Source organism: Camelus ferus, chromosome 22 (assembly GCF_009834535.1).
Source record: "Camelus ferus isolate YT-003-E chromosome 22, BCGSAC_Cfer_1.0, whole genome shotgun sequence".
In the NCBI taxonomy this organism is placed as follows: Eukaryota; Metazoa; Chordata; class Mammalia; order Artiodactyla; family Camelidae; genus Camelus; species Camelus ferus.
Window position 1 is genome coordinate 26,687,587 of NC_045717.1, and position 26,647 is coordinate 26,714,233.

At 65.1% G+C, this 26,647-nt stretch overlaps 4 protein-coding genes across 5 annotated transcripts; 2 read left to right on the plus strand and 2 right to left on the minus strand.

Annotated features, from left to right (window-relative positions):
* Window positions 1-208: 208 nt before the first annotated feature.
* Window positions 209-12,678, minus strand: MIDN (midnolin). Its single transcript, XM_032466134.1, is given in 9 exon segments — window positions 209-2,277; window positions 3,024-3,284; window positions 3,502-3,649; window positions 3,838-3,942; window positions 3,944-4,156; window positions 6,370-6,432; window positions 6,619-6,706; window positions 7,745-8,361; window positions 9,551-12,678. Coding segments are annotated over 8 exon segments (1,389 nt in total). The 5' UTR covers window positions 7,978-8,361; window positions 9,551-12,678; the 3' UTR covers window positions 209-1,999.
* A 155-nt stretch (window positions 12,679-12,833) lies between these two features.
* ATP5F1D (ATP synthase F1 subunit delta) lies at window positions 12,834-15,112 on the minus strand. The gene is made up of 4 exons (XM_032466136.1): window positions 14,858-15,112; window positions 14,193-14,346; window positions 13,572-13,660; window positions 12,834-13,428 (listed from the first exon to the last, which is right to left on the minus strand). Exons 1-4 carry the CDS (start codon window positions 14,996-14,998, stop codon window positions 13,306-13,308), a joined length of 507 nt encoding a protein of 168 aa, XP_032322027.1. The 5' UTR covers window positions 14,999-15,112; the 3' UTR covers window positions 12,834-13,305.
* A 163-nt stretch (window positions 15,113-15,275) lies between these two features.
* LOC102517148 (CACN subunit beta associated regulatory protein) lies at window positions 15,276-24,320 on the plus strand. 2 transcript variants are annotated; one of them, XM_032466132.1, is made up of 9 exons: window positions 15,276-16,974; window positions 19,488-19,601; window positions 19,704-19,843; window positions 20,121-20,185; window positions 20,539-20,683; window positions 20,871-21,042; window positions 21,249-21,386; window positions 21,819-22,029; window positions 23,262-24,320. In XM_032466132.1, exons 1-9 carry the CDS (start codon window positions 16,723-16,725, stop codon window positions 23,609-23,611), a joined length of 1,587 nt encoding a protein of 528 aa, XP_032322023.1. In that variant the 5' UTR covers window positions 15,276-16,722; the 3' UTR covers window positions 23,612-24,320. The 2 variants fall into 2 exon arrangements, with proteins under 2 accessions (XP_032322023.1, XP_032322024.1); XM_032466133.1 differs by lacking the exon at window positions 23,262-24,320 and adding an exon at window positions 22,165-23,186 and having other exon boundaries at window positions 15,283-16,974.
* Window positions 23,186-25,494, plus strand: LOC116659083 (voltage-dependent calcium channel beta subunit-associated regulatory protein-like). Its single transcript, XM_032466135.1, has 2 exons — window positions 23,186-23,441; window positions 24,381-25,494. The coding sequence occupies exon 2, from the start codon at window positions 24,748-24,750 to the stop codon at window positions 25,462-25,464; it is 717 nt and encodes a 238-aa protein (XP_032322026.1). The 5' UTR covers window positions 23,186-23,441; window positions 24,381-24,747; the 3' UTR covers window positions 25,465-25,494.
* Window positions 25,495-26,647: the final 1,153 nt, after the last annotated feature.

The window sequence follows — 26,647 nt, forward strand, 5'->3', positions numbered from 1 at the left end:
AACCCTCCCTCTGCACCCCACCACGGGCTGGGGGCCCAGGGACCCAGGGACCCAGGGACGGACTTTCCACCTCCCACTCCCTGGGATGGGGGTGAGCCACCCCAGCACCCCACCTGGTCCTCCTGGGCAAGACCACCCCTTACCACACTCAAGAGACCCCTCAGTGACCCCCAAGACCACCCCGTCCCCCAGGCGAGTAGGCAGGATGTTCACTTGTTTCATTTTGTTTATTCCTTCAAATATTGGTGTTTGTGTAGGTTTTTTCTTTTCCAATTTAATGTTTTCATACAGGAAACTCCCTCAAGGTGCTGGGACGCCCCACTGCCCGACCCCCCAAGGGCATGTAATGCTTTCTTGTTGGGGGCCCTGGCGAGGGCAGAGGGGGGTGGGCGGTTCCTGCCTGGGGCCTCCACCCTCAGACCAGCGGAGGCACAGATGTTACTTAAAAATCTTAAAAAAAAAAAAAACAAACCATCAGAACACACATTAAATAGATATTCAAGACAGTGCGCTTCAAAAACAAACCTGCCCTTTTTTTCTTTTCTTTTTTTTTGGAAAATGAAAACAAACAAACGAATCATTGACCCCTACCCTCTGACCCCTCCCTGCCAACCCTCCCCCCCACAAAAAATGTACAGAGCTACAGTTAACACATGATGTTCACATCTGAAACCATTAACTTTAAACACGTAACGGGGTGGGGTGAGGACCTAGGGGTCACCTAGGGGGAAGGGGGGGCAGGCACAGGGTGAGGGGTGTTGCGCAGCACAGTTGGGTGGGGCCAGGACAAGACAGACAGGTGGGGGGCAAGGCCCAAACATCTCCATTATCAGTAAAAAATAAAAGTGAATGAAAAAACCCACCCCCATTGAAATGGCCCCAGTAGGGGGGTGTCTATCCCTCTGCCCTTGGGGGGTCCCCCGGGGCATGGGCATAAGTGGGGAGGGTCCAAATTAGACCAGCAGCGAACCCCCCCCAAGGGGGTTAATGCTACACAGCGTTGCCCCTACTGGGGGATTCACAGCTCAGCACCCCCTCCCCTCCCAGCTGCAGGAGGGCCCCCCCCACACACAGTCCACAGGCCCAGATCCCTCAGGTTGGGTGGGGAAGGAGGGCTGGGGGCATCTACCCTGCCCACCCTCCTCAGCCATTTCTCTCTCTACTTTTTCAAGAGATTCCCAACTACTATTGGCTCAGTCAGAAAATTAATCGTCTATAAATACCCCAAGCTCAGAAAAACGGGGTGGGGTGGGAGGGTGGCGTTGGAGGAAATCACACAGTGCGTGGATGGCAAAGGCTGGGGCGGGTCACTTCCCCTCCCTCCTTCCCTTTCCTTTCCCAGCAGGAAAGGGTACCCCACCCCAGCCAGCACCCCAAGGCAGGCTACGGCCAGCCTCTCCCCTGAAACAGCTTTTCTTTTCCAGGAAAAGGAAAATGGAAAAGGAGACCAGGAAGAGAAGAGAGGTACAGGTGTTGAAGGAGCAGTCCCAGCTGGTTGGGGCGCACCTGACCTCCCACGGCTCCCTGCTGTGTTGTTTTTTGAGCCAGAGTTTGCAGGGGGGGGCCCTCCTCTCTGTGGCCCCCTCCCCTGTCTGTAAAGTGCATAATGAGGCATCTACATTTTTGACTTAAACCTGAAAAGGGTGGGGAGGGCGGCAGAACGGAAGGGGGGGCGGCTTCCTCGTCTCCACTCTCAACCATCTGGAAAGACTGCTACATATTTGGAGCTCGGGAAGGGAAGGTGGGCGGGAGGAACCCGCGCGGGTCACAGATGAGGTTGGGAGAGGGAGGAAGGGGCGGGGAGTGTGAGCCGAACCAAGTGTGAGGCAGGAACCCAAGTCCGCAGAGAGTTCGTTCAGAGAGCTCAGAAAACCATGGTAGGAATTGAAATTTTAAAAACAACAAAAAAACCACCAGAAGGATGCTGGACTGGGAGGCCTGATCCTCCTGCGCGGGGCCACGCTCACGCCACCCTGGGCTGGGGCGAGGGGCAGGGTTCCTAGGCCACCACAAACTCTGATTTGATGTCAGGGTTCACTTCTGGCTTCCAGACCGAGTCCTCGAAGTCGAGGCCCAAGCCGGCCGCTTCAGTGGGGCCGCCGCCTCCCCCACCGCCGCTGCTGTCGCTGCGGCCGGCCTTGCGGCTGGGCGGCCAGTGGTAGGGGCCCCGGGCGTCTCGCCGGGCCTTTCTGCGGAGCCGTTTCTGCTGGAGCAGGAGCTGCAGGCGCTCCACCTTACAGCGCGTGGCGCGGTTTTCCGTCTGCCGCAGTCGGTCCCCTGTGGAGGAGACAGTGACCATGAATGACCCAGAGTGCCCCACTGGAGGCCAGGCCTCCCCAAACACCAGGAGCGCCTGCAGCTGTCCCCTGGGCAGCAGGCTCTGCACCCCCTTCCTGGGCACTCCCTCCAGCGACGGGGTCAGGATTGGCTACTGAATCTTCAGTGAATGGGGGTTGGGAGAGTTCACTAATTCTGGGGTAGTAGTTAATTAATTCCGCCTCTACTGCCCCCCGCTGTGAGCTCCCTGAGGGCAGGGCTGGGTGAGGATGGGCACTTGGAAGGCAGCTGTTATAGAAGTTAGCTGGAGCCCTGCGGGTATCTGTGTGGGAGGGGGGGACTTAGGTTTGTGTCCCCCTTTGGGACCTGGGCAGGGGGCCCACAACTCTAGATGCATCCGGAATAACCAGGTTGTGGGGGTTGGGGGACACAGGCTGGGAAGCCAACCCCCTCCTCGGCCTGACTGGGCCATTCACAGAAGCTCCACTCGCCATCTGGAAAAGGTGCCCAAGGGGGGTGAGGAGGAAGTGAGGATGGACACCCCCGGGAAGGGCACAAAGACACTGTGTGCCCCCAACACACACACTCCCTTCTCCATGCGCTCCTGCAAAGCGGGAGGAGCAGGGCCAGAGGCAGCTGGCGCATCCTCCCCCGCCCCCCGCCCCGCCATGGGCCCCAGGGGGCTCAGCTGCGCACAGAGGGGCCTTGAGCTACCAAAGTATGGGGGAGGCAGGGCGGACACTTACCAGGGGGCTTGCACAGGCGCGCCTGGTTCAGGGAGGCTGGGGCCGAGGCCGCCAGCTTCTCGCAGGAGGTAGTTTTGGGGGCGAGGTCCGGGGCGGGCGAGGCGGGTGTGCACTGGGCATGGCAGCGCAGCTGGGTCAGTGACGGGGGCATGCCCTGGTAGTGGCGTGTGGCACTCAGGAGGTCATTGAGGATCTGCAGGATGGTTCCGATGTCACGTCTCGGCCGCCCACTGCTGTCCTGGCAGTTGGGGTGCAGCGTGCCTGCAGAGGGGTGTGGATGAGTACCCAAGGGCTGAACATCTGGCCTGAAGTGCCCGGTTCCCAGGCTGAGACCCTGGGTGACATGGGTACTTGCACCCACATGTGCGGACATGTGGCCCGCTGGATGGCCATGCATGTGTGAGGAAATCCCAAGAGGACTTTTGAGAGTGTGTCCCATCCCCAGCGTGTGTGCATGTGACTGTTCCATGACACCTACCAGAGAAGGTCCCTGAGAAGACCCCTGGGGCGTGGTTTACGAAGCTCTCGATGACTGCGCCAGGTTTTCGGGAGCGGGAGGTGGGGCTGCTCCCAGGGGCGGATGAGGGGCTGGCACCAGCGCTGGCAGGGGGGGAACAGTCCATCTGCTGATGGCAGAAGGGGAGCTGTCAGCTTGGGGTGCAAGGAGAGCCCTAGGGTTCAGGGTCAGGGGATCACCCACCACTACAGCACCAACCGAGGGTACAAGGAGGACCCTTGATACAAAAGACACCTCTAGGGCTCTGAGCACCTACCCTCCCACCATCCAGGGAGAGCCCGCCTTCCCTAGACTTACCTCCGGGCAGGTGGTGGAGGCTGAGTGGGAGCGGAAAGAGCCAGCTGTGACAGGTGAGGACGAGGTGGGGGCAGGGCTGGTGGGCACTGGGGGGACACGGGCGGCAGCTGGACACTGGCCGGCAGGGAGAAGACACAGGGGCGGTGGTCATGCTGGGGTCCCCCCGGGCAGCAGCAGCAGCGGCGGCAGCGGCGGCCAGCACGTGGCGGTGCTGCAGTGGGGCGTGCTGGGCTGCGAGCTGCAGCTGGACGAACATCATGTGGTCACCCACGCGCAGAGCCAGGGTCAGCGGCGAGCGGCCCGACAAGAAGTCACTGACCTGCAGAGAGCGGCCCGTCAGCCCCAGGGCCCTGGCCTGCGGTGCTCCCAGCCCGGCCCAGCCCAGCCCCCCACGCCGCGTGACCTGGGGCCTCTCGCCGCCCCTCTCTGGGCTCTGGGGTCCCTGTCGGTGCCACGGATGCTTAAATAAAATGAATCGGTATTTCCGGAAGCCGCCTCCGCCAGCCCGGCCCGGCCCGGGCGCCGCTGGGGGCTGTGGGGGGACAGAGGCGGATCAGAGGGGGGCCTGGCCCACCCTGGCCAGCTTGGTTCTTTCAAGGGGAAACTGAGGCCAGAGGAGGCGGGGCCCAGCCCGAGGTCAGTACTGTCACATAGCCCTCACTTCGCACCTTTTCCCCACCCTTAGGTTCTCCAATTGGTTCAGGATTGAATACTGGAGATCTACCTCAGGCCCCTTCCCAGCTAAGCCACTGAGGCATCGAGTGCGAGTGGGTGGAATTCCTGGACAAATTCTTGTCCTAACCTTTGCTTTCTCAAGATAAATATTTATCTGTCCTGGGCGGGGCAGAGGCTGAAGGGGAGGCGTCACTGCTGCAGGCGGGGGCCATGACCGGTTCCCTGGGGCCTGAGTCCCCCAGGGCCTCAACACCACCCACACAAACATGAACCTCAAATCTGGCACCCCCTCCACAGCGAGGGAGTGGTGCATCTGACCCCCATCCCCACTGGACCCACCCTCTGGGGCCTGGCCAGGGCCGTGCTCTCCCCCAGGGGCCGGGATGTTGGGGGGGGTGGTTTCTGAGAAGTGACACAGGCCGGGATGACTCAGAACCACCTCCTCCCTGCTCTCTGCTGGCAGCGGCTGGCGTAACCTTCTCTGCTCGGGGGCCGTGGGGAGGAGGCAAGGAGGCGGGTAGTGTGCATCCCTGTCTGCCTGAGCCCCCCCCCCAGCCCCAGAAACATACTTCACAGGAAGGGCCTGGGGTGGCTTCCCAAGAGCAGCTGGGGTGTCTCCCCCGCTCCACCCTGCAACTTCCTCCCCCGGGGAGGCGAATGGGCAGTGTGACTCGGTGCCAGGCGGGGAAGCAGTTCTGGGAGCCCAGTCACTCCGCCAGCGCCTCCCCATCACCCTCCTGACGCAGGCACCCTGGGCGGATGTGAACCAAACACGCCCCAGGGGCCCCCTGCCAACCACAGCCCCCCCCACAACAGGAGCCCAGTTCACATCTGCCCTAGGAAATCACAGGCAGCCCCCACCGGGTCCTGGAACCCTGGCTCTTCCCCCTACCCTACAGCCCTTCCTGATGGCAGACCACCCAGCTCCTGGCCCCTCCTCCTCCGCGGCTAGCCAGTTGGTGAGGGCAGGATGCTACAGGTCGGGGAGGGGGCGAGGGCCCCGGAGCAGGAGGAAGGGAAGCGGCTGAGCAGGTTCCTGCGGCCGGGGGCCAGCCCAGCCCAGCCCAGCCCAGCCGAGGAGGCCAGGGACATGCCACCCCCACCCTGGCAGCAGGCGGATGGCTGAGGCCTGTGTCACCCTCCTGGGAGGAGGACTCCGCTGCCAGAAAAATGAGGAAAGGAGAAGGAAAGGGGAAAAAAAAAGGCTGCAACAAAACCGGGAACCAAGTGTGGGTCCAGCCCCAGCCTTCCTCATCTCCCTCCCGGACGCTTACTAAATATTTTCCTAACATCCTGTCTGAGCAGTGCTGGTTCCCCCCCACCCCGCCTCCGGCTGGGCGCCCCTGCCCCCCCCTTTTGGGGCAGAGAACAAAGGCCAAGAGAAGGAGGGGGAGGGGTGACTCTCCACCCCTCACAACGGGGTCACGGAAGGAGTGTCACCCAGGCTGGTACCTCCTCCCCAGGTTAAAAAGGTTGCTCTGGGGAAACCACAGTGGCTGGGCGGGTGGGGGGACTTCTTGGCGGGACTAGTGGGTCTGGGGACACAGGCCTGGGTGTGGGAATAGAGTGGGAGCGTGGGCCAAGGTCACCCTGCAGGCAGGCTTGTGAAAGCTCGGCCCCCTCCCCCATGGCAGCCGCCGTGGGAGAGAAGGCTCTCAAGGTCAGGTGGTGAGTGCTAGGGGGGAGGAGGAAGAGGAAGCTGGGTGACCAGGCCAAGCTGGCATGAAGGCGGGGCGGCGAGTCCCCTCCCCTCCCCACAGGCCTCCTGGGAGCACAAACAAGCCTCAGGCTCTCCGAGGTGGCCGGCCACTGGGCCTGCTGCCCCCACAGGCTAGAAAGGGCTGGCACGGATCTTACCTGTGTCTCTGTCAAGCTTTCCAAGGCCTGCATCACAGACTGTTCCGGCCTGGAGGCCTGGGACTACAAAGAGAGGAAAAGGAGACCCTGAGGGTGGGCCCAGCACCGAGGCTGGGAGGGCCAAGCTTGCTGGGTGGGGTGGGCTGCCCTGAGGTGAAGGGGTCCAGGGTGTGATGGGGACTGTTCTCACAGGAGAGGGGGGACTGACTGTCAGTATGGGACCTCAGGGCACGGCGCCCCAGCATTTACCATGAGGCCCGCCTCCACGGTGGGCACGAGTGTCAGCCTGCTGCCGTCCCCCACGCCAAACTCCTGCAGCTTCCCCGAACTGAGCCGGCTAAAGAGGGAGGAAGGAAGAGGGTGAGGCCACACAGAGACGAGGCAGGAACTCGGAAGCTGAGGCCGCTGGGAGGGTTGTGATTGTAGGGGACAAGGCAGGAGTCCCTCGCACCCCCACCCCTTCCTGGCCTCCAGATCCAAGGCCATGTCTGTGTGGTGGGGGGTTGAGGTGAGATCCCAGGAGCCCCATCCTGTTAGTTCAGACACCTTCTCCCAAGGAACCCCGACTCTGGACTGAGGCACTCCCTGTGCACCTCAGCCACTTTATCACCATCCAGGCCCAGAGCGCCCCTTGGCACCCTCCCTCTACCCAAGGACTGCCCCCCTGTAATTCAACCACCCGGGCCTGGGCTGTCCCTGTTGGCCAAGCTCTTAGCCTTCGGAGACTTTGCGGGGCGAGCTCCCCTCCTCCCTTCCTCCTTGGCGCAGGCCGCCGCCGCTGCCGCCGCTCAAACAAAGGAGACCCTCCCCCTCTCGCCCCTCCCCCACCGGGGCCCCTCCGCTGGGGATGGACACTGCGTGTCCCCGGAGGCCCGCGGAGGGAGGGCTCCCAGGCCTGGAGGCGATTTAAATGGCAGGGGGAGGGGGGAATGCGGGGAGCGGTCGGTGGAGAGAACAAAGCGGGGCAGAGAGACGCAAGAGGGGGGGAGAAACAGCCAGACGCAGAGGGGGCCGCCGGGCAGATGCGGAAGGCGGCGGGAACGCAGGCAGAGGAGGCGGCGGCCGCGTCCCCCACCCCCGCAGCTGGGACCCCCGCGCCGCCCTGGATTTCTGCCTTTCTGTGGGGGACGCCGCCTAAGCCCGGCCCGAGGCGCCCTCGCAGCCGCCTTTGTGCAACGACCCCGGGCGGGGGAGGGGGCCGAGGCAGGCGGGGCCGAGCAGAGGGCGCCCGAGAGCGCGCGGCGCGCCCCCGCCCCCCGTCTGGCCGCCCCCTTCCTTCCCCGAGCGGCGCGCTCTTTGTTCCCGCCCCGGGGCCGGGGCCCGAGGGGGCGGTGGGCCAAGGGGGTCGCGGGGGCTGGGGGCGCGCGGTACCTACGTGTCTTTGTGGAGCAGCGCCAGACGCTCTTTGGGCACTTTGAGGCGCTGGGACAGCCGCTTGCGCAGTCCCTCCACTGTCTCGTCGTGGGGTACCGACAGCTCATAGCGGGTGCCCGTCGTACTGTGGATGGCCAGGCTCATGGGCGCCGTCTCGGCTGCCGGGCCCAGCTCGCAGGCGCCGCCGGGGGCCGCGCGCCGGCAGCTCCGGGCGCCGCCGGGCTGCGGCTCCATCCCCGGCCCGCGCTGGGGGGCTGGGGTCCGCGGGGCGCCGCCAATTCTCGCCGCGCCTCCGGGCAGGGTGGGGGGCTCCCCACACCAGGGTCCTCGAGGTCCCTGGGGGCTGGGGCGTGTGTCCCCTTGGAGATAGTCCTAGGAGCGGAAAGCAAATCAGGAATCAAAAATCCAAGTGGCGCTCCGAGGTCGCGTCGGTCCGTTGGGGCGCCTTCCTGGGTGGGTACTGCACTCGCGGCTCGTTTCAAGGCCGGCGGGCTCAGGGAAGGTTCCCGGAGGAGGGTGCGCCGCTGGGGCGGCCGCTCTCGAGGCCGTCTGCCGCTCGGGCCGCGCTTCACCGCGCGTCCCCTCCCTTAGCAACAGCCGCCGCCGCCGCCGGAGGATCTGGGGGTGAAAGTAACAAGAAAAAAAAGTTATAATGTATCAACGTTCCGAGGGGCGGGGCTTCCGCCCCCTCCCATTCACTACTTACTCCGGCGGCCCGCGCAGGCCAATCAACGCTTGCTGAACGCCCGGTCGGCCACGCGGGCCGGCCAATGAGAGCCGCCGCGGTGCCGCCCCACGTGGCCGCGCGGGCCCACCTCTCGCCCCACCCCCGGCCCGGTGGCCAAGCGAAGCACGGCGGGGGCGGGGCTGGCGCCGCTCCGGCCCGCCCCCGCGCCCCCCAACCCGCCTGCAACCATTCATAAGGCCGGAGCTGCAACAAAGGGCGGGCGGCCAGGCCCGAGGGGCGTGAGGACCCCTCTTGGGGCGACGCGTCGTAGGGGAAGCCGGCAGCCCAGGTCGGAGGAACAGGAAGCCGGGGCTTTCCCCCGCGCCCGTCTGGGAAGCCGCCGCGAGTGGACGCAGGAGGCGATTCCTGCGCCTCGTGGCCGGGTAGCTCGCGGGAGGGTCGGCTGGGGGCGCCCCCCACCCGTGAGGCGAGAAGCACCGGCGAGGGGTGGGGTTGCGGGCGGGGCCTGCACCACGGTGACGTGGCTGGTGCCGGAGGGCCCCTCCCGCGCCGGTGCCACCTCGCGTCCCACCCCCGTTCCGCGGGCCGGGCCCGCTTCCCGAGTCGCGCCCGCCCGAGCCGTGACGTGAGGTGGCGTCCCCGGCTGCGCCCGCGCTTGGCGCTCGGGGCTGCGGTGAGTCAGCAGCACTGGCGCGCCCTCTGCCGGCCCCGCCCGGGATCGCTGCTCGGAGACCCGAGGAGGGGGCGCCGAGGCCCGCGGGGCAGGCGGCAGGCCAACGGGACTGGGGGGGGCGTTGGGGGAGCCTACCTAGGAGCGGAAGGTTCCCAGTCAGGAGAGTAAGGCCGCAGAGCCCGGAAAACTGATGTGGGAACGGCAACTAGCTCAAGGTCACTCGAGGGGAGGGGGGAGTGCCGGGGGGGCGGGGCGGGGGCAGAGGTCCCGCCCGGGCCGTGCTGGCTGCACCGAGTCCATTCCATTACACATCCCAAGGGGCTTCCCAGAACTGGAGACACCCTGAACTCTGCCTGCCCGAAGAACCAAGAAAAGTGGGGCACCCTTAAGGGACTAGAGTTGGAACCCCACATCCTCGGCCCGCGAGGTCCCGCCCCCACACTCACCAGGAGCGGCCAGCCCGAGGTCCCATTAGTCCAGAGTGTACCCACGTACGGGATGAATACGCGGTGGCAGAGCCGGTCTGGGGCCGAGCAGGCGGCCCCTGAGCCTTTATCCGCGCCGCCTTCCCTCGGGGTGGAGTTTGGGTGGCCAGGAGGCGGGGGACCAGCCGGGCGGTGACGCAGGCCGGCCCCCGCCCCTGCCTGCTGGCCAGGGCCCTAGGGCGCCGACCGTCCTGTGCCACCCGCCCCCTAAGCCTCCCGCCCTGGAAGCGAGGGGGAGGGGCGCTCCTTGAATGCTACCAACCGGGGTCGCAGTCGGGCCCTGCAGACGACTCAGGCGCATCCGCACTCCAGCCCACTGGAAGGGGTTTCAGGGTGCACAGCTGGATTCCTTGCCCTGCCCCCTTTCCTGCCGCCCCAGACCAGTGCTTCCGCCTGGGGGCTCCAGAGTAGGAGAGCGGGAAGGGGGGCCTGAGTCAGCGGCCACGGTCCAGGAAAACAGGCCCGAGTCACCTGCCTGTAGTGGGGGTGTCCAGCCGGCTGCCGGGAGCCCGGCTTCTCGCATCCCTTAGCAGTGACCTCAGAGGGCATTTATGGAGCGATTCACCAGCGCCAGGCCTGCCTTGTGCGTCCAGTCACCACCAGCTGGGCTCTTGCGACCCCTGGGGGACACTGGCTTTTGTGAGCCTCAGTTTCTCCAGGGTGGCAGTGGAACGAAATGAGAATATAGCAGGTCTCACTCTGGAGCCTAGGGACATGGGGCCCTCACCTAGACCCTGTAACATTGCCATCACCCCAACAAGTGGACTCACATGCTGGTACCCAACCCTCGGGATAGGTGTAATCACTCAACCCATTTTACAGGTGAGGAAACTGAGGACACACAGCCAGTAACAAGCAGAAGCCTGGCAGGTCCTCAGGTGGCCTTGTGTAGGGGGCTTTCTAAAAGGATGACCCTGGATGAGGGTAGGCCTCTCTTGGTCCTCCTTCCCACTCTGTCCAGGACGGGACCCCAGGCCACTCCTGTCCACTTATCTGGTGTCTCCCTTTATCTGACCTGACCACCTCCACCCCCACCCTCACCCTGGGTGCCCCTCCCAGGGCTGTGTTGCTTTCCAGGTCTCCATCATGCTCCCACCCAATGCTCCTGCAGTCTCTGGTCCCCCAACCTGGTCACAGGCACACCCAGACACTCCCAGCCCCACAACGTCAGGGCTGGGCCCAAGGGAGGGGCTGTCAGAACCCTTGGGAGGGGGTCATGGGGTTGAGGGGTGGACAGCAGCTGGCCAGAGGAAGATAACAGTGCTCCAAGGAAGAGCAACAATCAGCACAAAGCACTGGCGGCTGGAGTGAGTGCCCCCAGAGTGCATGTGGGGCTGAGCTGAAGGGCTGCGGGCCAGGTTGGCTTGGCTTGCAAAGAGCACACAGAGGTCGTGCAGGGAGACACGGGCTCTGAAGCCGGAGTATCTCAACGTTGGAGGGCTCAGGAGAGTGGCCAGGTGGCAGACCAGGTGGGACCCACAGATGGGCAGGTAGTGCTGGGTGGGGGCTTTGATTCCGGGGAGTGGGTTTAAGATCTCATTGGACCTGGTTCCTCTGGGGACTAAAAACTGGGCTGTCCTCCTGGAATGTAGCCGCTGACGGTCACACACATGGAGGGCCAACCTCAGATCAGCCTGCCTCCCTGCCTTTCCCACTTAGCATCCTTGTGCCACGGTGGCAGGTCCCAGGATGTGAGCGCACCCCCTCCTGGGAGGGACATGAACCCTTGGGCGCCACAAGGCCCGAGGCCTCCCCTCTTGGAAGGGGTCATGACCCTCTGGTTCCTGGCCCTGGCCCTGTGACCTGTCCCACCCCAGGATGCAGCCCAGCCAGCACAAGCTGTTCCTGCAGCCCAGCAGGTGCAAGTGTCCCCAGGCTGGGCTCCAAGGCTGCCACATTCCCCAGGGGCCTGCGCCATGCTGGGGGGTCCTAGCTGCATCTGGTTGTGTCGCACAGCCAGGGGCTGAGGCCTCAGGGGGTGGGGGTGCTAGCAGGGTCCCTGGTGTGGGGCCGCCGGTCCGGTGGATTAGTGAAGGTCTCCTCCCACAGGCCCCCACCAACCCCCAGCCATGTCTCTGGTCTTATTTATAGACCAGATAAGGAGACAGGCCAGGAACTCCAGGACCTGGGCTCTAAAGCCAGGAGACGGAGAGGGGTGGGGTTGCACTTGTGACCCCCAAAGCTGTCACAGCTGTCACACCTGTCTGAGCTGGGGGTTTCTGGGATAGAGGGAGCTGGCTACTCCAGCCTCACCTGCCCAAAAAGTAACAAGACTTGGATGGATGTCCCCCATGCTGCAAGCTTGCCTAGAGCCTCCCATGTTCACATCTCCCCCATGTCGAGCCTTAGAGACAACCTGGGAACAGTCACTTGCACGGGACTGTGACACACAACCAGCCTGTCTGTGCTGATGACAAGCCCTGGAGTGGCCTCCCCATCACCTTCTGGCTGCCAGTGACACACAGGGAGGCCCAAGCTCACCTACACTCACCCCGCTGGAATCCCCTGCCAGCTCTGCTCAGCCCAGGACCAGGGAGCAGGGTGAGGAGACCCCTGCCTGCCACCCGGAGCTAGCGCCTAGGCCACCCCACCCAGGTCAGAAGAGGGAGTTACTGGTTGAAAAAGATGGGGCAGCCCTGAAGCTTCAAGGTACCAGGCTGGCCCCTGCCTGGTCACTCCACCCATCTGGGGCAGGCCCATGGGCCTGGGTGCCATGGAGGTGCCAACACCACCAGGGACTGGGCGCCCAGCCAGCTGGGGCCACCCACAGGCCAGGCAAGCACAGGGCAGTGCCTCCGTGGGAGCAGGCAGGACCCACCTCTTCCCAGCGCAGCTGGGGCAGGGCTGAGGAGCTGGCGGGGCAGACATCACAGCCCAGAACTGGAGCCCAGCAGAGCCCTGTCTGTCCAGCAGCCCGAGCCCAGTCCAGAAGCAGCGGCCACACCCCTGCCTGCTGTCCCCAGCCCTGGCTAATGACCTTTGCCCGTCCCCACCCTCCTGGGGTGAGGGCCAGCACCCAGCCCACAACCCAGCCTGGCTTCATGAGCTCTGTCCCCTGCACCCCTCAACACTCCAGCTTACTGCAGACAGCCAGGATGTCTCAGGTCACAGCCTCCTGACCCAAGAAAGGCAATGGCTGGCATTTACTGCCCCACCTCACTCGGTAGACACAGAGAGCTGGGGCAGAGACCAGGCTGGGTCCCGAGCCTGCTGCCCCAAGCAGGACAAAGCCAGTATACACAAGTTGGCTCCCAGATCTTTAATGAGGGCCTTGGGAGGGGGCAGGCTGTCTGGGCGAGAAGGCTGGGAGCAGAGCTCTCTGCAGCAGGCTCGGCAGGGGAGTGGTGGGCAGCACATCAGGTCCAGGGGATCTTGGGAGGTGGGACAAGAGCCCCCAGAGTGACAATACCCACCACGGACAGGGCGAGTGTCTGAACTCGCCCCGCCCCACCAAGTTGGCCAGAGTTGCTGAGGGCTTGTTCCTGAGGTTTATTTAGCAGGAGGGGACAAAGCCCTGCAGGATGCCCTGGACAGAAGCTGGCCCTATGCTGCCACCTGGCGGCTTCCCAGCAAGGACCGCTTCCCCTAGGGAAGTAGTGCTCTAGGGGCTGTCTGGCCCGCTTCACTCAGCCTCCTGCCCCCCAAGTCAGCCTGGACCACGGGAGCTGCCTCCGCTGCCTGGGCCTCCGCCACAGCCAACACGGGGCAGGCCCCGCCTACTCCAGGGCCTTCACCAGGGCCTCGCTGGCCTCGATGCGGATCTGGATCTCGGCCCTCGTGGCCTCATCTGCCGCCCCCAACAGCTCCGACTGCGCCTTCTCCAGGTTCGCCTTGGCCGCCTGCAGGGGGTGGGTGGCGGGTGAGGACTAAGCCTGGGCCCCAGCCCGACACCGGCCCCACATGCTAGTTCCCTCCCTGCAGCCAGGGAGTTCTCCACCAGCTTCGACCAGCTCTGTGCCTCGACATCCCCTGGGGCACTCACCCCCAGGTCCAGCATGTCCAGTGTCACAGCTTCTTCAGCCAGTAACTGCACCGAGGAATCAGCATTCACTGTGACAGAACCGCTGCTCACTGCGGAGGGGAAGGGGGAGTGAGAGCTCTATGTCCAGGCATGGGGGACACAGGCAGCCCGAGCCCCTACTGGGTTGGGAGGGTGAGCCCACAGCCTGGCTCCAAGGTCCAAAGGCTCAAGCACACAAGTAGATAGGTGACCACCAGGTGCACCCCCTGGAGGCTGGACATGGGGGCAAAGACCCCTCCCTCTGCCCACCAGCCCATGGGCTGAACCAAGGTCGGGGAAAAGCAGAACTGAGTTCAAGTCTCAGTTGTGGTGCTGGGAAAGAACCACGCTGCTGGATGACTTTCTTAGAATGGAGGATCCTTCCTCCTCCAAAGGGCCCCCTCCAGGCCACATTTTCACTTCTCTTCCCAGCACCTGTCAGCATGGGTCCCCCTCCCCTGACCAGTTCGACCCCTAACCACAGCCAGTCCAAAGCTGGGAAGCACTATGCCCTTTCTTACTCAGTCAACTGAAATGGGGACTTGTCTGCTGGGACCGGTGTCCTCTGCCCAGCCTCTTTCCTCTGCCCTCCACTCAACTCACCAAAGTATTTGGAAGTGGTACCGTCTTCAGCATGGACCACAACCAGCCCCGGCCGCAGGACCTGCAGGGTGGGCACATGGGCTGCCAGAATGCCGAAGGCTCCCGTCTGCGTGGGCACGTCCACCTGCCGGACGTTGGCACCGTTGAAGAACACCTAGAGAAAGCGTGATGAACGGGTTGCTTCAGGCCAGTACCACGGAACCAGCATTTAGTCTCCCCTGCCATTAAACATCTACGTCAGAGCTGAAAGCTGATGAGGGACCCAGAGGCAGCTGCACTGGGACCAATGCTTCGGTGGGGTCCTCGAGCAAGGCTGCAGTGCCTTCGTCTACAAGAGAACGAAATCAAGCCACCATTCCTCCCGTAAGGAAACGCCGTTATGGCACAGCCACTGCAGGAGGGAGCATGCAGGAGGCGCATAACTCGGAAGGGGTACCGGGGACTCCGGTCTGAATCACGTGGCGTTAGGGCGCATGCTGGGCGCAGATCGGAATGAGGGGCTGAGGGACGGCGACCACGGGAGTTGGGGGCTCGGATCCCGGACCAGACGGGATAGGGGCGCGGGACTGGAATGCAGGTCGCCGACCTGGAGACTGGGGGCTCGGATCCCGGACCACACGGGACAGGGGCGCGGGTGCGGGGCCCGAGCCCGCGGACGTCCGAACCTGCGTGGGTGAGGCGAAGGTGAAGGACATCTGTCCCGGGCCAGCGACGGGGGCCGGGGCGGTGGCAGCCTCGGCGTAAGCGCGGGCCTGGCGCACGAGGCGGGCCAAGCCTGGGCGGCGGAGCAGCGCGGCAGGCAGCATGGCGGCAGGCGTACCGCGGTCGGCGGACGGCGGACGGCGGGGTGGAGGCTAGCGGACTCCGGCTGGACGCAAACGGCCTGGAGGGCGAGGAGGACGACGCGCGAGGACTTCTGGGATAAGAATTCAAGTAGGGCGCACGCGCGAACTACGACTCCCGGCGGGCTGCGCGCGATGTTGATGACGACGCACCGCCAGGGCGCGCGGCATCCTGGGGGTTGTAGTTTCCTTCCGACCCGAGCTCCCAGCCCGATGGTCAGTTATACGGTACTGCATGGAGAGGACCAGAAGTCTGCGTGAAGAGACACTTGAGTTGAATACAAGGTTTTGGGGACGCTCATTGGATGTCAGGCGCTGGAGAGATACCAGGGAAATATCAAGATTCCTGATACAGCTTGGGGTGGTGGGGGCGTTTAACAGACACTCAAAATAATGAATATGTCTTATAGTATGTCAGGAAGTAACAAACACAAACAAGAAAACAGTAGGGGTTCCGGAGTGCGCCGGCTGTAGGAAGTGCAGGCGTCCCGGCAACAGCATCCCAGGCGGAGGGTCTAGCGCGGGCAAGCGTTCAGCCGTGTGGGAAACGCTTGGCTGCAACTCCCGTTGACGTCGGCAGGGGGCGAACCGCTCCCGGAGATGCTCTCCGCCTGGCCCCTCCCGACCGGCCACCGCTTCCGCGCGCTGCTGACGTAGGGGCGCTTGCGCGGGCGGCCTGGGGCTCAGCGGACGTCACCGCAGCCCGCGCAGCCTCTCTCGCGGCGCTGACGTCACCGCCCCGCCCCCGCGTTTCTGCAGGTCTGCGCCCCGGGCCGGGCCCCAGCCCCCAGCCTGGATTCTGGGACAACGCAGAGTCCGGCTCAACCCACGTAGGGCCCACACCAGGAAGGGACTTGGCTGAGGACGGTACGGGGAAGGGTGTCACACCTGGGCGTTTGGCTCTGCAGGTGCTGTGGCCGAAAGAGGCTCCTACAGGGAAGCCTCGCGCCCAGACCCCCGCCCCCTCTCCGGGCCAGCGCTCAGGGGCACTCGGGGCGTCAGTCCCAGTTCCGTGGGCATCCTGGCTGTAGGCGAGTGTGTGCAGAGGAAAGCGCCTCTCACATTTGTAGGGGTGCGCCCTGTGCACGGCCACGACCTCTCACGGAGCGCCAGAGCCTATATATGGAGGCCTATTCCAAAAGACTCCTCAAACCAATCCACTCGGCTCATCTCTAATCCTCACTCCATGGTGGCCCAGGGGTAGGGGCGCTACCCACCCGTTTCTCAGGTCCCAAACATGGGGTTATACTGGAATTCTACAGTGGATCCATCCACAAGGCTCGTCCACCCAGTTCAGCCACTGCAGCGACTCTTCCTGGCTTGGATGGCCCCAGGCTCCTCCCTTGATGCTTTCTCCACACACAGCGAGAGGGACCGTGTCATTCCGCTGCTGGGAACCACAAGATGGCTTCCCCATTCCCTCCAACACAGTTTCGGACCTCGGACTTTGCACATGCATTTTCCACTGGCCATCCTGAGTGCCTGTCCGTTTGACTGCCCCTTGCCCTCCTTCAGCAGGGTCATCCTTTCATCCACTGGACACGCACGATCCCTCCAGTGTGCCGGCCCTGTGCTATGACCAGGGACCGAGCTGTAAGAGAACTCCTGCCCTGTCACCATGGAGTGGGGAGAGGCGTGAGTAAGGACACAACACGGGGTCTTGGAGAAAAGCAAAGTACAACAGGGGGATGGAGGAAGTGTGGGATGGGAGCTGCTTTGTGGGGCCAAGAGGAGATGAAGAATTTGCCACTGGGAAAGAGGTGACGGAAGCGAGGGAGGGACTCTTGCCACTGAGTGAGGAAAGCCCTGCAGGCCCAGCCCCTCCAAGTGCAAAGGCCCTGAGGTTGGACTGGGCTTTCCGCTTTCACTGGAGGAGAAAGGGGTGCCATTTTGCTATGTTGAGCACAGGACTAGACAGGCTGGGCTGGGACCCAGACAAGGTTGGTGGCAGCTTGGTGGCCTTCACGTCTAGAAGGATTTGGCACGATTGCCCGAGAAGGAGCAGCTTTGGAATTGACCAGGCATGGGGTTTCTGAAGGGGTAGATCTGAGGTCACCCGGCGCTGGGCAGGCCCTGGTGGCACTGAGCATAGGTTGCGTTCATTATCTTTGCTCATCCTAACAAGGGCTCCTGGTGATCCCTGACAGTGCCGGAGCCCCTGGGCTGTGCATCCTGCAGACTCCCAAGTTGGGGGAAGTGATGGAAGGGGAGTTTATGCACCCCAGGATTCCGGGCTGCGGGGAGTCGTGAGCCCCAGGACCAACACCACTTTGGTTTTCTTTCCTTGGGGATCCTGGGAAGGGTCGGGGAGTCGTGAAGGGGGGACCGGAGGCGGAGATTCAGCTGCCTCGGGAGAGGGCGGCTCCGCGTGGGGAGGGGGCGCCCGGGAGCGCAGGCTCCGCCCCCCGCCCCCGCCGGAAGGGAAGGGGAGGCGGTGGCTGGCGCGGAGCTAGTCAGACGCGGCGGCGAAAGCGGTGGGGGCGGCCGGCCGGGGACCGGGCGGCACCGGGCGACACCGAGCGGGTCGGAGCGGGCTTGCGGCCAACGCGATCACGTGTGCGGCCCCTCCTCTGGCGCCTGCCTCCCCCGTGCGCCGCGCTCTTCATTCATAAATTCTCCGCCTGCTCCGCGGCTACCGGGCGCCGGAGCCAGCCGGGAGCGCCGCGCAGCCGCCCGCCCGCCGCCCATGGGCCGCGCGCCCCGGCGCTGAGGTAGGCGCGCGGGCCTGGGGCTGCACCGGGGCGGGCGGGGGACAGGCTGAGGCCGCGCGGCCCGCCCTGGCTCGAGACCACCGGTCCCTTCCCGCGAGGCGGCGAGGCCAGAGGCAGGGAGCGGAGGAGCCGGGGCCAGGGTGAGGGGTCAGTCGACGGGGCTCTGCACCCTCCCTTCGGCAGCCCGGAGAGGGACCCTTGCCCACGCCTTCCCCAGCCTCAGTTTCCCGCTGTGAGATTTGCCAAGGGCCATGGCGTTTGCGCTTCTTGGCTTAACACGAGATTGAGAAGTGCCTGGAGTCGGTTCCCTGCATCTCGCCGCTTGCCATCCCCGTCCCTAGGGCCGGTTGAGGGCGCGGGGGTGGGAGCGGAGGCAAGCCCGATCGGGAGCCAAGGCCCGGCGGGACTTTAGGGGCTGGACCCTCCGCCCTAGGCTGCCGTCCCCGCCTACCCCCGCTTCCCCCTCGGCCTCCTGCCATCTTTCCTGATCTCCTGTCATCGTCCCTGTGCCTCTGCCCCCTCCCCCTCCAGCGTGAACTCATTTCCCGACCTACATATAGGTGCCCCCTCCCCCAAGGATGCAGGGGAGTCGCGGCCAGCCTCTGACCCAGAGTGCTGAGGACACCTGGCTTTCGCCGGTACCCTCCCCTCCTCTGGGCCTCAGTTTCCCCTCCGCTGTCAAGTGGGGGTAAAGCCCCAAAAGGTTGGGGACGCCGGAACCTGTGTACGGGCTTTCCCTTTCCTGCGGGGAAGGGCCACTCGCCGTGTCCGCTCAGGGCTGCCGGTCATCCCGGCCCCAGACTCGGTTCCCTGAGATTCCATAGTGCAGCCACCGGTCCTTCCCGCAGGAAGGAGCTGTGTGCTGGGGAGGGCGGTCAGGTGCAATGTCCAGGCAGTCCCCTTCCCGAGCACGGAGACCCTCCCAGCCTCGGTGCCTCCACGCCAGGCAGACGTGGAGACTGGCCAGCTGGGGCTGGGAGGGGTGCGGCGGGGGCGCGTGGTCGGGCTGGGCACCGGCGGGCGGCGGCAGCAGCCATCTTGCCGCCCGGGGCTGGCTTCAGCCTCCCCTGCAGGAGGCCTCCCTCCCCCGCGCCCCCTCCCCTCCTCGTGCTCCCTGGCAACCCGCTCCCCTCCACCAGCTCGGCCTGCTCGCTCAGTCGCCATGGGAACCAGATTCTTGAGGGCTGGGAACAGATGCGCCTTCTTTGGCCTTTTCATTCCCCCCCACCACTCTGCAGAGGGGAACTTTTACCTCTGAGTGTCGTGACCTAGGAGTCCCCGTGGTCAGCTCTTCTCCCCCCTCCCCGGGGCTGGATAGCCCAAGGGATGACCCGAGTCCCCGTTATTATTGCAACCAGTCCCCTAGGACCCAGGCAGCCCCTCCCGCGCCCCTGATGGGGCAGGCAGGGCCCCTGGAGCCTGGCGGGAGTGGGCTGATAGCCTCAGTTTCCCCATTCCTGGCAGAGGTGCTCCCCCTTTCCTGGGCAGGGCTCCCTGCCCAGCGCCACCTTGCCTGGCCGGCCCCACCGGCTGGGGAAGCTGTCGATATGCACACGCCTCCCCTTTTCGGAGATGGGGACAGAGAGGTCCCGGGCACTGATCTGAGCCAGGTGCTGGCTGCCTCGGGGCTCCCCCCCTCACCTCTCTGTGGGTCACTGCCCTGTGTGGACCCCTGCTCCTACTCCCAGGGAGGTGGGAAGGGGGACCAAGGAGCTCCAGCTGAGCAGGCCCTACCCCCCTAGGCCCCTCCTCCTAGCCTCAAAATGCAGCCTACAGCCACCATGGCCACAGCCGTCACCACCCCTGCCACTGTCGCCCTGACCACAACGTGGGACAACGTCACGGGCCGCCCCACGGTGAGTGAGGTGGGGAGGTTGGGGAGGACTGGTGGGGCGGGGCCACCAGTCCACACCCACCGGCCCTGACACAGCTCCCCCCAACTGCTGACCCTCCTGCAGACTGAGCCGGACCCCATACTGGACAACTCTGTGCTGCTGGTGGTGGTGATGGCACTTTTCGTTGGGGGCACGCTCGTGGTGCTGTCAGGCGTGCTGCTGCTCTGCAGGCGCTGCTGGGAGGTCCACCGGCGCCTCCACAGGTGCGCAGCCCCAACCGCCCCCACCAGGGAGCAGGGACAGGTCAGCACGAGAGCCTGTCTGGGGTGCAGGTTGTGTCCACCAGCCAGAGTCCTGGGCCTGCTTTTAGTGTCGTTTCCCCAGCGTGTGCTCACACAGGGCCCATGGAACACGGCAGTCCAAAGATCCAGGCTCCTGTGAGCCTGGGACACTGCCCTTGGGCATAAGCCCTGCAGGGACCTGTGGGCAGTACTGTCTGGGCCCTCCAGCCCACTGTGCTCCCCAACTGTCCCTCCCCAGAGCCCCAGAAGAAGCAGAGAAGACCACTACCACCTATCTGGACAGCGGCACACACCCAGCCCCAGGTGAGGGGCCGGCCAGGTCCCGAGCCCCACCCATCTGCCCACCCTCCCGTCTGCCCCCCGGCTGCCCCCCTCGGGCCGCCTGACCATCTGTGTCTGTCTGTCTCCCCCACCAGACTGGGCGCAGCTCGCTTCCGACTCATCTCTGTTTCCTTAAGCCCACGCGTAGGTGCCCGCAGGCGCATGCTGAGTGAGTGAGTGTGTGAGCGGCTGAGCGAGTGCCCGTCCACCCCCGCCCTGTCCCGGGCGGTCAGTCGGGCCCTCCGCGCTCCCTTCCGGACCCGCCCCACCCAGTGGCCCGCCTGGCACCCAGCACGGCCCACTTGGGGCCCACCCTCTCTTGGCTCTCCTCGCAGACCCCGACTTCAGGGGGGAGGACCCTGAGGGCCAGGATGCTGAGACCGAGCGCTTCCTGTCCACCGGCTCCACTGGCCGCCGGGTGTCCTTCAACGAGGCAGCCCTATTTGAGCAGAGCCGGAAGGCGAGGGACAAGGGCCGCAGGTATGGAGGCTGGGCAGCGGGGGAGCGGGCTGGCCTCCCTTGTTGCCCTGCTCTCCCCTACACCTGGCAGGGTGACAGCGGTCCCAGAGAGGATGGCAGGGTGTGGGCTGGGGACCTGGCTCCCCCTAAGTGGAGCTGCACGTTGAGGGGGCAGCCCGCTGGTGACAGGCAGGCATGCTGGGCGCAGGTACACCCTGACGGAGGGGGACTTTCATCACTTGAAGAACGCCCGCCTCACACACCTGCACCTGCCGCCCCTCAAGATTGTCACCATCCATGAGTGTGACTCAGGCGAGGCCAGTGCCACCACCACACCGCACCCCACTGCAGCCCCCAAGGCCAGCTTTGCCATATTCCAGGTGAGGGGGGGGTGGCGGCTGGCCCAGGACTCCAGGCAGGACCCCACCCTCACTGCCTTCCCCGCCCTCCAGCTGGGCCCCTCATCTCAGGATGGGGAGCGGGCCGGCTGGGTACACTGTGGGTGGCAGGCCCAGCACACCCTCTCAGCCACCTGTGCTCTTTGACCTGTCACTGCTTCCTCCCCCATCCCGGCTCTGTCCCACAGCCCCCGGGGAAGGCCCTCACTGGCCGCTCCGTGGGCCCCAGCTCCGCCCTGCCAGGTGACCCTTACAATTCGGCCGTGGGCCCTGCCGACTTCGAGATCAGCCCCTCGGCATCCAGTGACTCTGGGGAAGGCACCTCGGTGAGGCCCCTGTGTAGGCACCCCTGCCCCATCCCGGGAAGAGTTATTCTGTGGCCCCCCACCCACCATGGCCCTCCTGGCCCCTGCACTCAGGAGGGAGAGAGGCTGCTGGTGCACGCATGCCTGGGGCAGGGTGGCAGCTGCAGGTGGGGGTGGCGGGGTTCAGGCCCCATCTCGGGCAGTGGGCCAGGAACCCCAGATGCTCACCCTCCGACCCCCTCTGTTCAGGGCTGGGAGAACAGAGCTGGCCAGTGACTGGCTGAGCCCCTGGGGAGCCTCTCAGGCAGGGTCTCAGTGGGAAGGAGGCCCCAGCCCCTGGGCTTAGCATGGCTCCTACTCCCCGAGAGTCCCCGGCTCTTCCTCAGCACAAATGCAGGGCTGTGGACCAGGCCAGGAGTCTGCGTGTCTGAAAGAATCTCTCTTTCCTCACAGTTGGACGCGGCTGTCAGGAGTGCCAAGCCTGGGGGCCCCGGGGTGGCAGCAGGACCGGGGGAGGCGGGCCCCGGCTCTGGGGCGGGCCCTGTCCTGCAGTTCTTCACCCGCCTGAGGCGCCACGCCAGCCTGGATGGGGCCAGCCCCTACTTCAAGGTCAAGAAGTGGAAGCTGGAGCCCAGCCAGCGGGCGTCCAGTCTGGACACGAGAGGTGAGCTGTGGCCCCTGGCAGGGAGCAAGGCCCAGAGGCTGCCGTGGAGCAGGAGACTCTGCGCCCAGGGCAGGGTCCCCATGCCCCACCCCGCTGGCCGGCCTCACCCACTTGCCACCAGGCATTTTGCCCAAGGTCTTGGAGCTGGTCAGGAGGAGGACCCAGGGCTGCATGCTGTTCCCCAGTAAAACGAAAGGCTTTTCGGTCCAGAACACGGATTGGTGAACTTTTCCCATGAGGCACCAGATGGTTGGTTTTGGCTTTGGAGTCAGTCCGTCTGCTGTTGCACGAAAGCAGCCCTGGATAACGTGTAAATGAGGATGGTTTGTGCCAATAAAACTTTATTTATAACAGGTGGTGGGTCTCCAATCCTGCAGACCCCTGGTCACATGGGGCACTGGATACAGGGCTTCTAAACTCTCCACCCAAGGACCCTGCGTGGGGAGTGGGCACTGACAGTGGGAACCAACTCTGCTAAAGGGAGCTCAGTGGGGCCAGGCCACTGGGACACCTGCTGCCCAGTGGAGGAGGTGGCAGGTCCCGGTGCCAGGAGAGGCAGAGAGAGGGGACAGGCAGTGTTGGAGATGAGGGAAGGTGCATGGCCAGTGACAGTGAGCCCCCTTGTCAGGGCCTGGCTCCAGCTGGCACAGGGGCAGGAGGGGTGAGTTCTGGCAGAGGTGCCGCTGGCCTGGGAGGGGAGGGCCTATCCCACTGCCCTGCTGGGAGCCCAGATGGAGCCTGTGATTCCTGATGGTGATTACAGTCAAATGTAAAAGCACCCAGAACCTGTTTGCTGGGTGAGTCTCATCCCTACCCCGAGGCCTTCCCAGCGAGGCCTCTTGTCATGGGAGGATCCTGGCACCTGGCCAGGGGGCCCACCGGCCAGGCTGGGGCTGGAGCTGGCAGGAAAGGGCTTTACCTCTCTCCCCTCAGCTGTCCCTCACTCACCCAAGCCTTCGGCCTTCTGCACTCCAGCTGGGCTGTGTCTGCTGCTGGGTATGTGTCCGGTACAAGTCCTTGCTCTGGCCACACCCATCTGCTGGGACCACTTGGGGCAATGCTGCCACCTTGGCAGCTCAACCCACACCTAGCCTGGCCCTTCTGCCCTCTGTGCCTTGATTCCCCAGGGTGCACACTCACCTGGCCTAGGCTGGGGTCTGCTGGCTTGGGGGTGAGAGTGGGCCCAGGGCTGGGAGGGGCCCAGGCAGGCTGCCGTGCCTTCCTCTGCACAGGCTCCCCAAAGAGGCACCACTTCCAGCGGCAGCGGGCAGCCAGCGAGAGCATGGAACAGGAGGAGGGGGATGCCCCCCAGGTGGACTACATCCAGTACATTGCCAGCGCTGGCGACGCAGTGGCCTTCCCGCAGCCCCGCCCCTTTCTGGCCAGCCCCACCAGCCCGCCCCCCCCTCTCGGCAGGTATTTTTCAGTAGATAGAGGTGCCAGGGGTGGACCTGTGGGCCCCTGCCCCACCCCTTCGGACAGGCGGTCGTGTCCCTCTGGCTCCACCGTCCCTCCCGGAGGCTGCCTGGCTGGGGCCACCTCTCCAGCACCGACCAGAGGGAAGCAGGGGGAGACTGGGTAAGGGTAGAGGGGCGGGCAGGGCCCCAGGTTCCCAAGACAGGATGCCTGCTCAATCAGGGATGCTGTGGGTGGATGTCTGCACAGGTATTGCCACTTCCTGCTGGTGCCCACGGCCTGAAGGGCCCTGCCCGCCTGCCCGTGCTCCTGAGGACTAGATGGCCCCTACTCAGAAACTTGTGACCACTTCTGCCAGCAATCTCCCTCCCCCTGCCCAAGGGCAACTGTCCTGAAGCTCTGGGCCCATGGCAGTGGGATAGGCAACAGGATCCAGGGAGCAGGGCACTTCCCTGTCCCGGGAGTTAACACTTTTTGTTTATTCTCCTTGTTCCTTAACAAATCTACCTTGGGAGGCGAGGCTGCATACCCAGACTCACCCAGGGGGAGGGGCTGAGCTGGACTCTACTCCTCCCATCCATCCCTAGCCGCCCCTTGCTACAGTAAGTTGTCAGGAAGAAGGCATCTCCCAAGGCGAGGCTTAAGCTCTTTCTGGTCAAGGGGCCAACCACCAGCAGTGCCAGCAGATGCCTGGGTCAGATATTCCAAGAGAAGCCCCCATTCAGCAGCTGCCAGGAAGGCTCTGGGTTTACCCAAAAGGCAGTCCCTGCAAAGTAGACAGGCAGGCAGCATTTAAAAAGTTCATCTTCCACAGGGCCTGGCCAAGCCTGTAGGGTTCCTACCCATGCCCATCCTCTCAGACCCAGAGGCAGGGTGGCCGGGGAGGGGTCGGGGGGGCCTTCACAGCCTTCTGACAGCTGCTTCCTGGTTTGCAGGCTAGAAGCAGCCGACGAGGTGGGCGCCTTGGGAGGATCGAGCCCTGATTCCCCCCCGGAGCGCAGCGGCAGCAAGGGGCCTGAGCAGGAGCAGCAGCATCAAGAGTCAGACAGCGAGCGGGATGCAGGGCCAGAGCAGGCCCAGACCATCTACCGTGACATCTGGAGCCTGCGCGCCTCGCTCGAGCTGCATGCTGCCAACGCCTCCGACCACAGCAGCAGCGGCAACGACCGCGACTCGGTGCGCAGCGGCGACAGCTCGGGTTCAGGCTCTGGAGGCACTGCACCCGCCTTCCCGCCGCCCTCGCCGCCGCCCACACCGCGTACGGCCGACAGCGAGGTGGGTGGGCCACGCAAGCTGCTGCAGATGGACAGCGGCTACGCCAGCATTGAGGGCCGCGGCGCGGGCGAGGACGGGCTGCCCAGCGGGCCTGAGAAGCTCTCCTCCTTCACGAGCATGGGCCGTGAGTTTACGGTGAGCAGCAGCTTCGAGGGGCCCATCGAGCCCGCGGCCGAGGAGCCCTCCCGGCCCCGCAGCCCCCGTGCCTGGCCCCGCCGCGCCCCGCGCCGCGACTACAGCATTGACGAGAAGACGGACGCGCTGTTCCACGAGTTCCTGCGCCACGACCCGTACTTCGACGATGCCCCGTCCGCCGCCACTCGCCACCGTGCACGCGCGCACCCGCACCCCCACGCACGCAAGCAGTGGCAGCAGCGTGGCCGGCAGCACAGCGACCCTGGCGCGCGGGCTGCGCCCTCCGCCCCACCCACGGCCCCACCCGGCAACGCCCGACCCGTGCGTGCGCCCCTGCGCCGGGGAGACAGCGTCGACTGCCCGCCCGACGGCCGCGCGGGTGATGACCCGGCGGTCCCCGCTGTCCCCGCCATCCCCGTCATCGAGGAGGAGCCCGGCGGTGGCTGCCCGGGCTCCGGCCTGTGTGCCGGACCCCCAGGGGCACTACTGGACAAGCTGGCGGCCAGCCTCGACGACAGACTCTTCCCTCCCCGCCTGGCCGAGCCCGTTGCCGTGGCTCCCGCGCTGGCTGCAGCTGTGCCCACGTCCCCCGACCACAGCCCGGTCTAAGCCTGCGCCCCACGCCCACTTCACCTTGTTCGTCGCCGGCGGGGGCCTCCACGCCTCGGCGCCGGACGCCCCGGCGCGCATGCCCCGGGACAGAGGGCCTCGAGCGCACGCTAAGTGCCCCAGGCGCCCCGCACCGCCCCAAAGTGCGCACGCACACGATCCCTTCCAGGCACTTCGCTGGGTCCCCGCAGAATCGCAAGGCCAAGAGGACCCTGACTCGACTAGAGGGAGTGTGGTGGATTCTCATCTTCGGGCTCCTGAGGACGACGTCCAGCTTCCGCCGGCGCAGACAGCAGCGGGGTGGTGACCGGAAAAATCGGGCGCACCGCATCGTGTCTGGGGCACACAGCGGCGGGAAGCGCAGGCACAGGGGCTGCATCCTGGAGGGGCGACGAGTTCCGACTGCGCGAGACGCATGCACAGAGTGCCCCTCACAGGCCCAGTTGAGCCTCGAGATGCGTCGGGTCTGCACGCGCCGAGGGCTCCGCGCCAGGGCACCTGCGCTGAGGATGCCGGGGCTGGGACCGCGGGGCGCTGAGGATCCATGTAGAGTGCGCCAGCAGGACCGGGAGGCTGGCCGAGGCCGCGGCCGCCGACCTCCCAAAGCGGAAGCCGTTTACCTCACCGCGGCGTGTGCTCGCGGCAGTCCGTGTCCCCTTTGAGCAATAACTGCACCTGCCGCTGCCGCTGCCAGCCCTGAACACCTCCCGCAGCCCTCCTCCCAGTGTCTGCGCCCCTACGCTCACCTCTGCATGTTGAGCGGGCTGCACGCCCAGTAACCGCACCGTCCACAGAGCTGCCAGGACTCACCAGTGTTTGAGACATAAAACCCAAACGGTCAAGGTTTCAAGTTTCCCAAGCTTTATTTATTGCCAAAAGTTGGGGCAGCCCTCGCCAGCGGCCGGCCGAGTTGCCCCGCCCCGCCCCGCCCCGCCCCTCCCTTGGAAGCTTCGTGCCGTGTACTATCCAGTGATGGAGTTTCTTGTGTTTTGTTTTCTGGTTGATTATAAATATTTACTGCATACTCTCGCTTGCTCTGGGTTTTCTCCGGGGACCCAGGAGCACAGAGGCCTCGGAGGGAAGGGGGTCAGGGCACCCCTGAACACTGCACTGTGGAGCCATGGGCCCTGGGCTGAGCAAAGGCCGGCCTGTTGTGATTTGGGGAGGCCGAGTCACCACTGAG

Coding starts and splice junctions, on each gene's coding strand:
- ATP5F1D (XM_032466136.1), bottom strand. CDS start 14,998: ATGCTGCCTGCCGCGCTGCTCCGCCGCCCAGGCTTGGCCCGCCTCGTG. Junction 14,347..14,857: donor CCTTCGCCTCACCCACGCAG/GTTCGGACGTCC, acceptor CGCTTTCTCTAG/GTGTTCTTCAACGGTGCCAA. Junction 13,429..13,571: donor TGGACATGCTGGACCTGGGG/GTGAGTGCCCCA, acceptor CACCCCCTGCAG/GCGGCCAAGGCGAACCTGGA.
- LOC102517148 (XM_032466132.1), top strand. CDS start 16,723: ATGGAGGAAGTGTGGGATGGGAGCTGCTTTGTGGGGCCAAGAGGAGAT. Junction 16,975..19,487: donor TGGGCTGGGACCCAGACAAG/GTTGGTGGCAGC, acceptor CTACCCCCCTAG/GCCCCTCCTCCTAGCCTCAA. Junction 21,387..21,818: donor ACTCTGGGGAAGGCACCTCG/GTGAGGCCCCTG, acceptor CTTTCCTCACAG/TTGGACGCGGCTGTCAGGAG.
- LOC116659083 (XM_032466135.1), top strand. CDS start 24,748: ATGGACAGCGGCTACGCCAGCATTGAGGGCCGCGGCGCGGGCGAGGAC.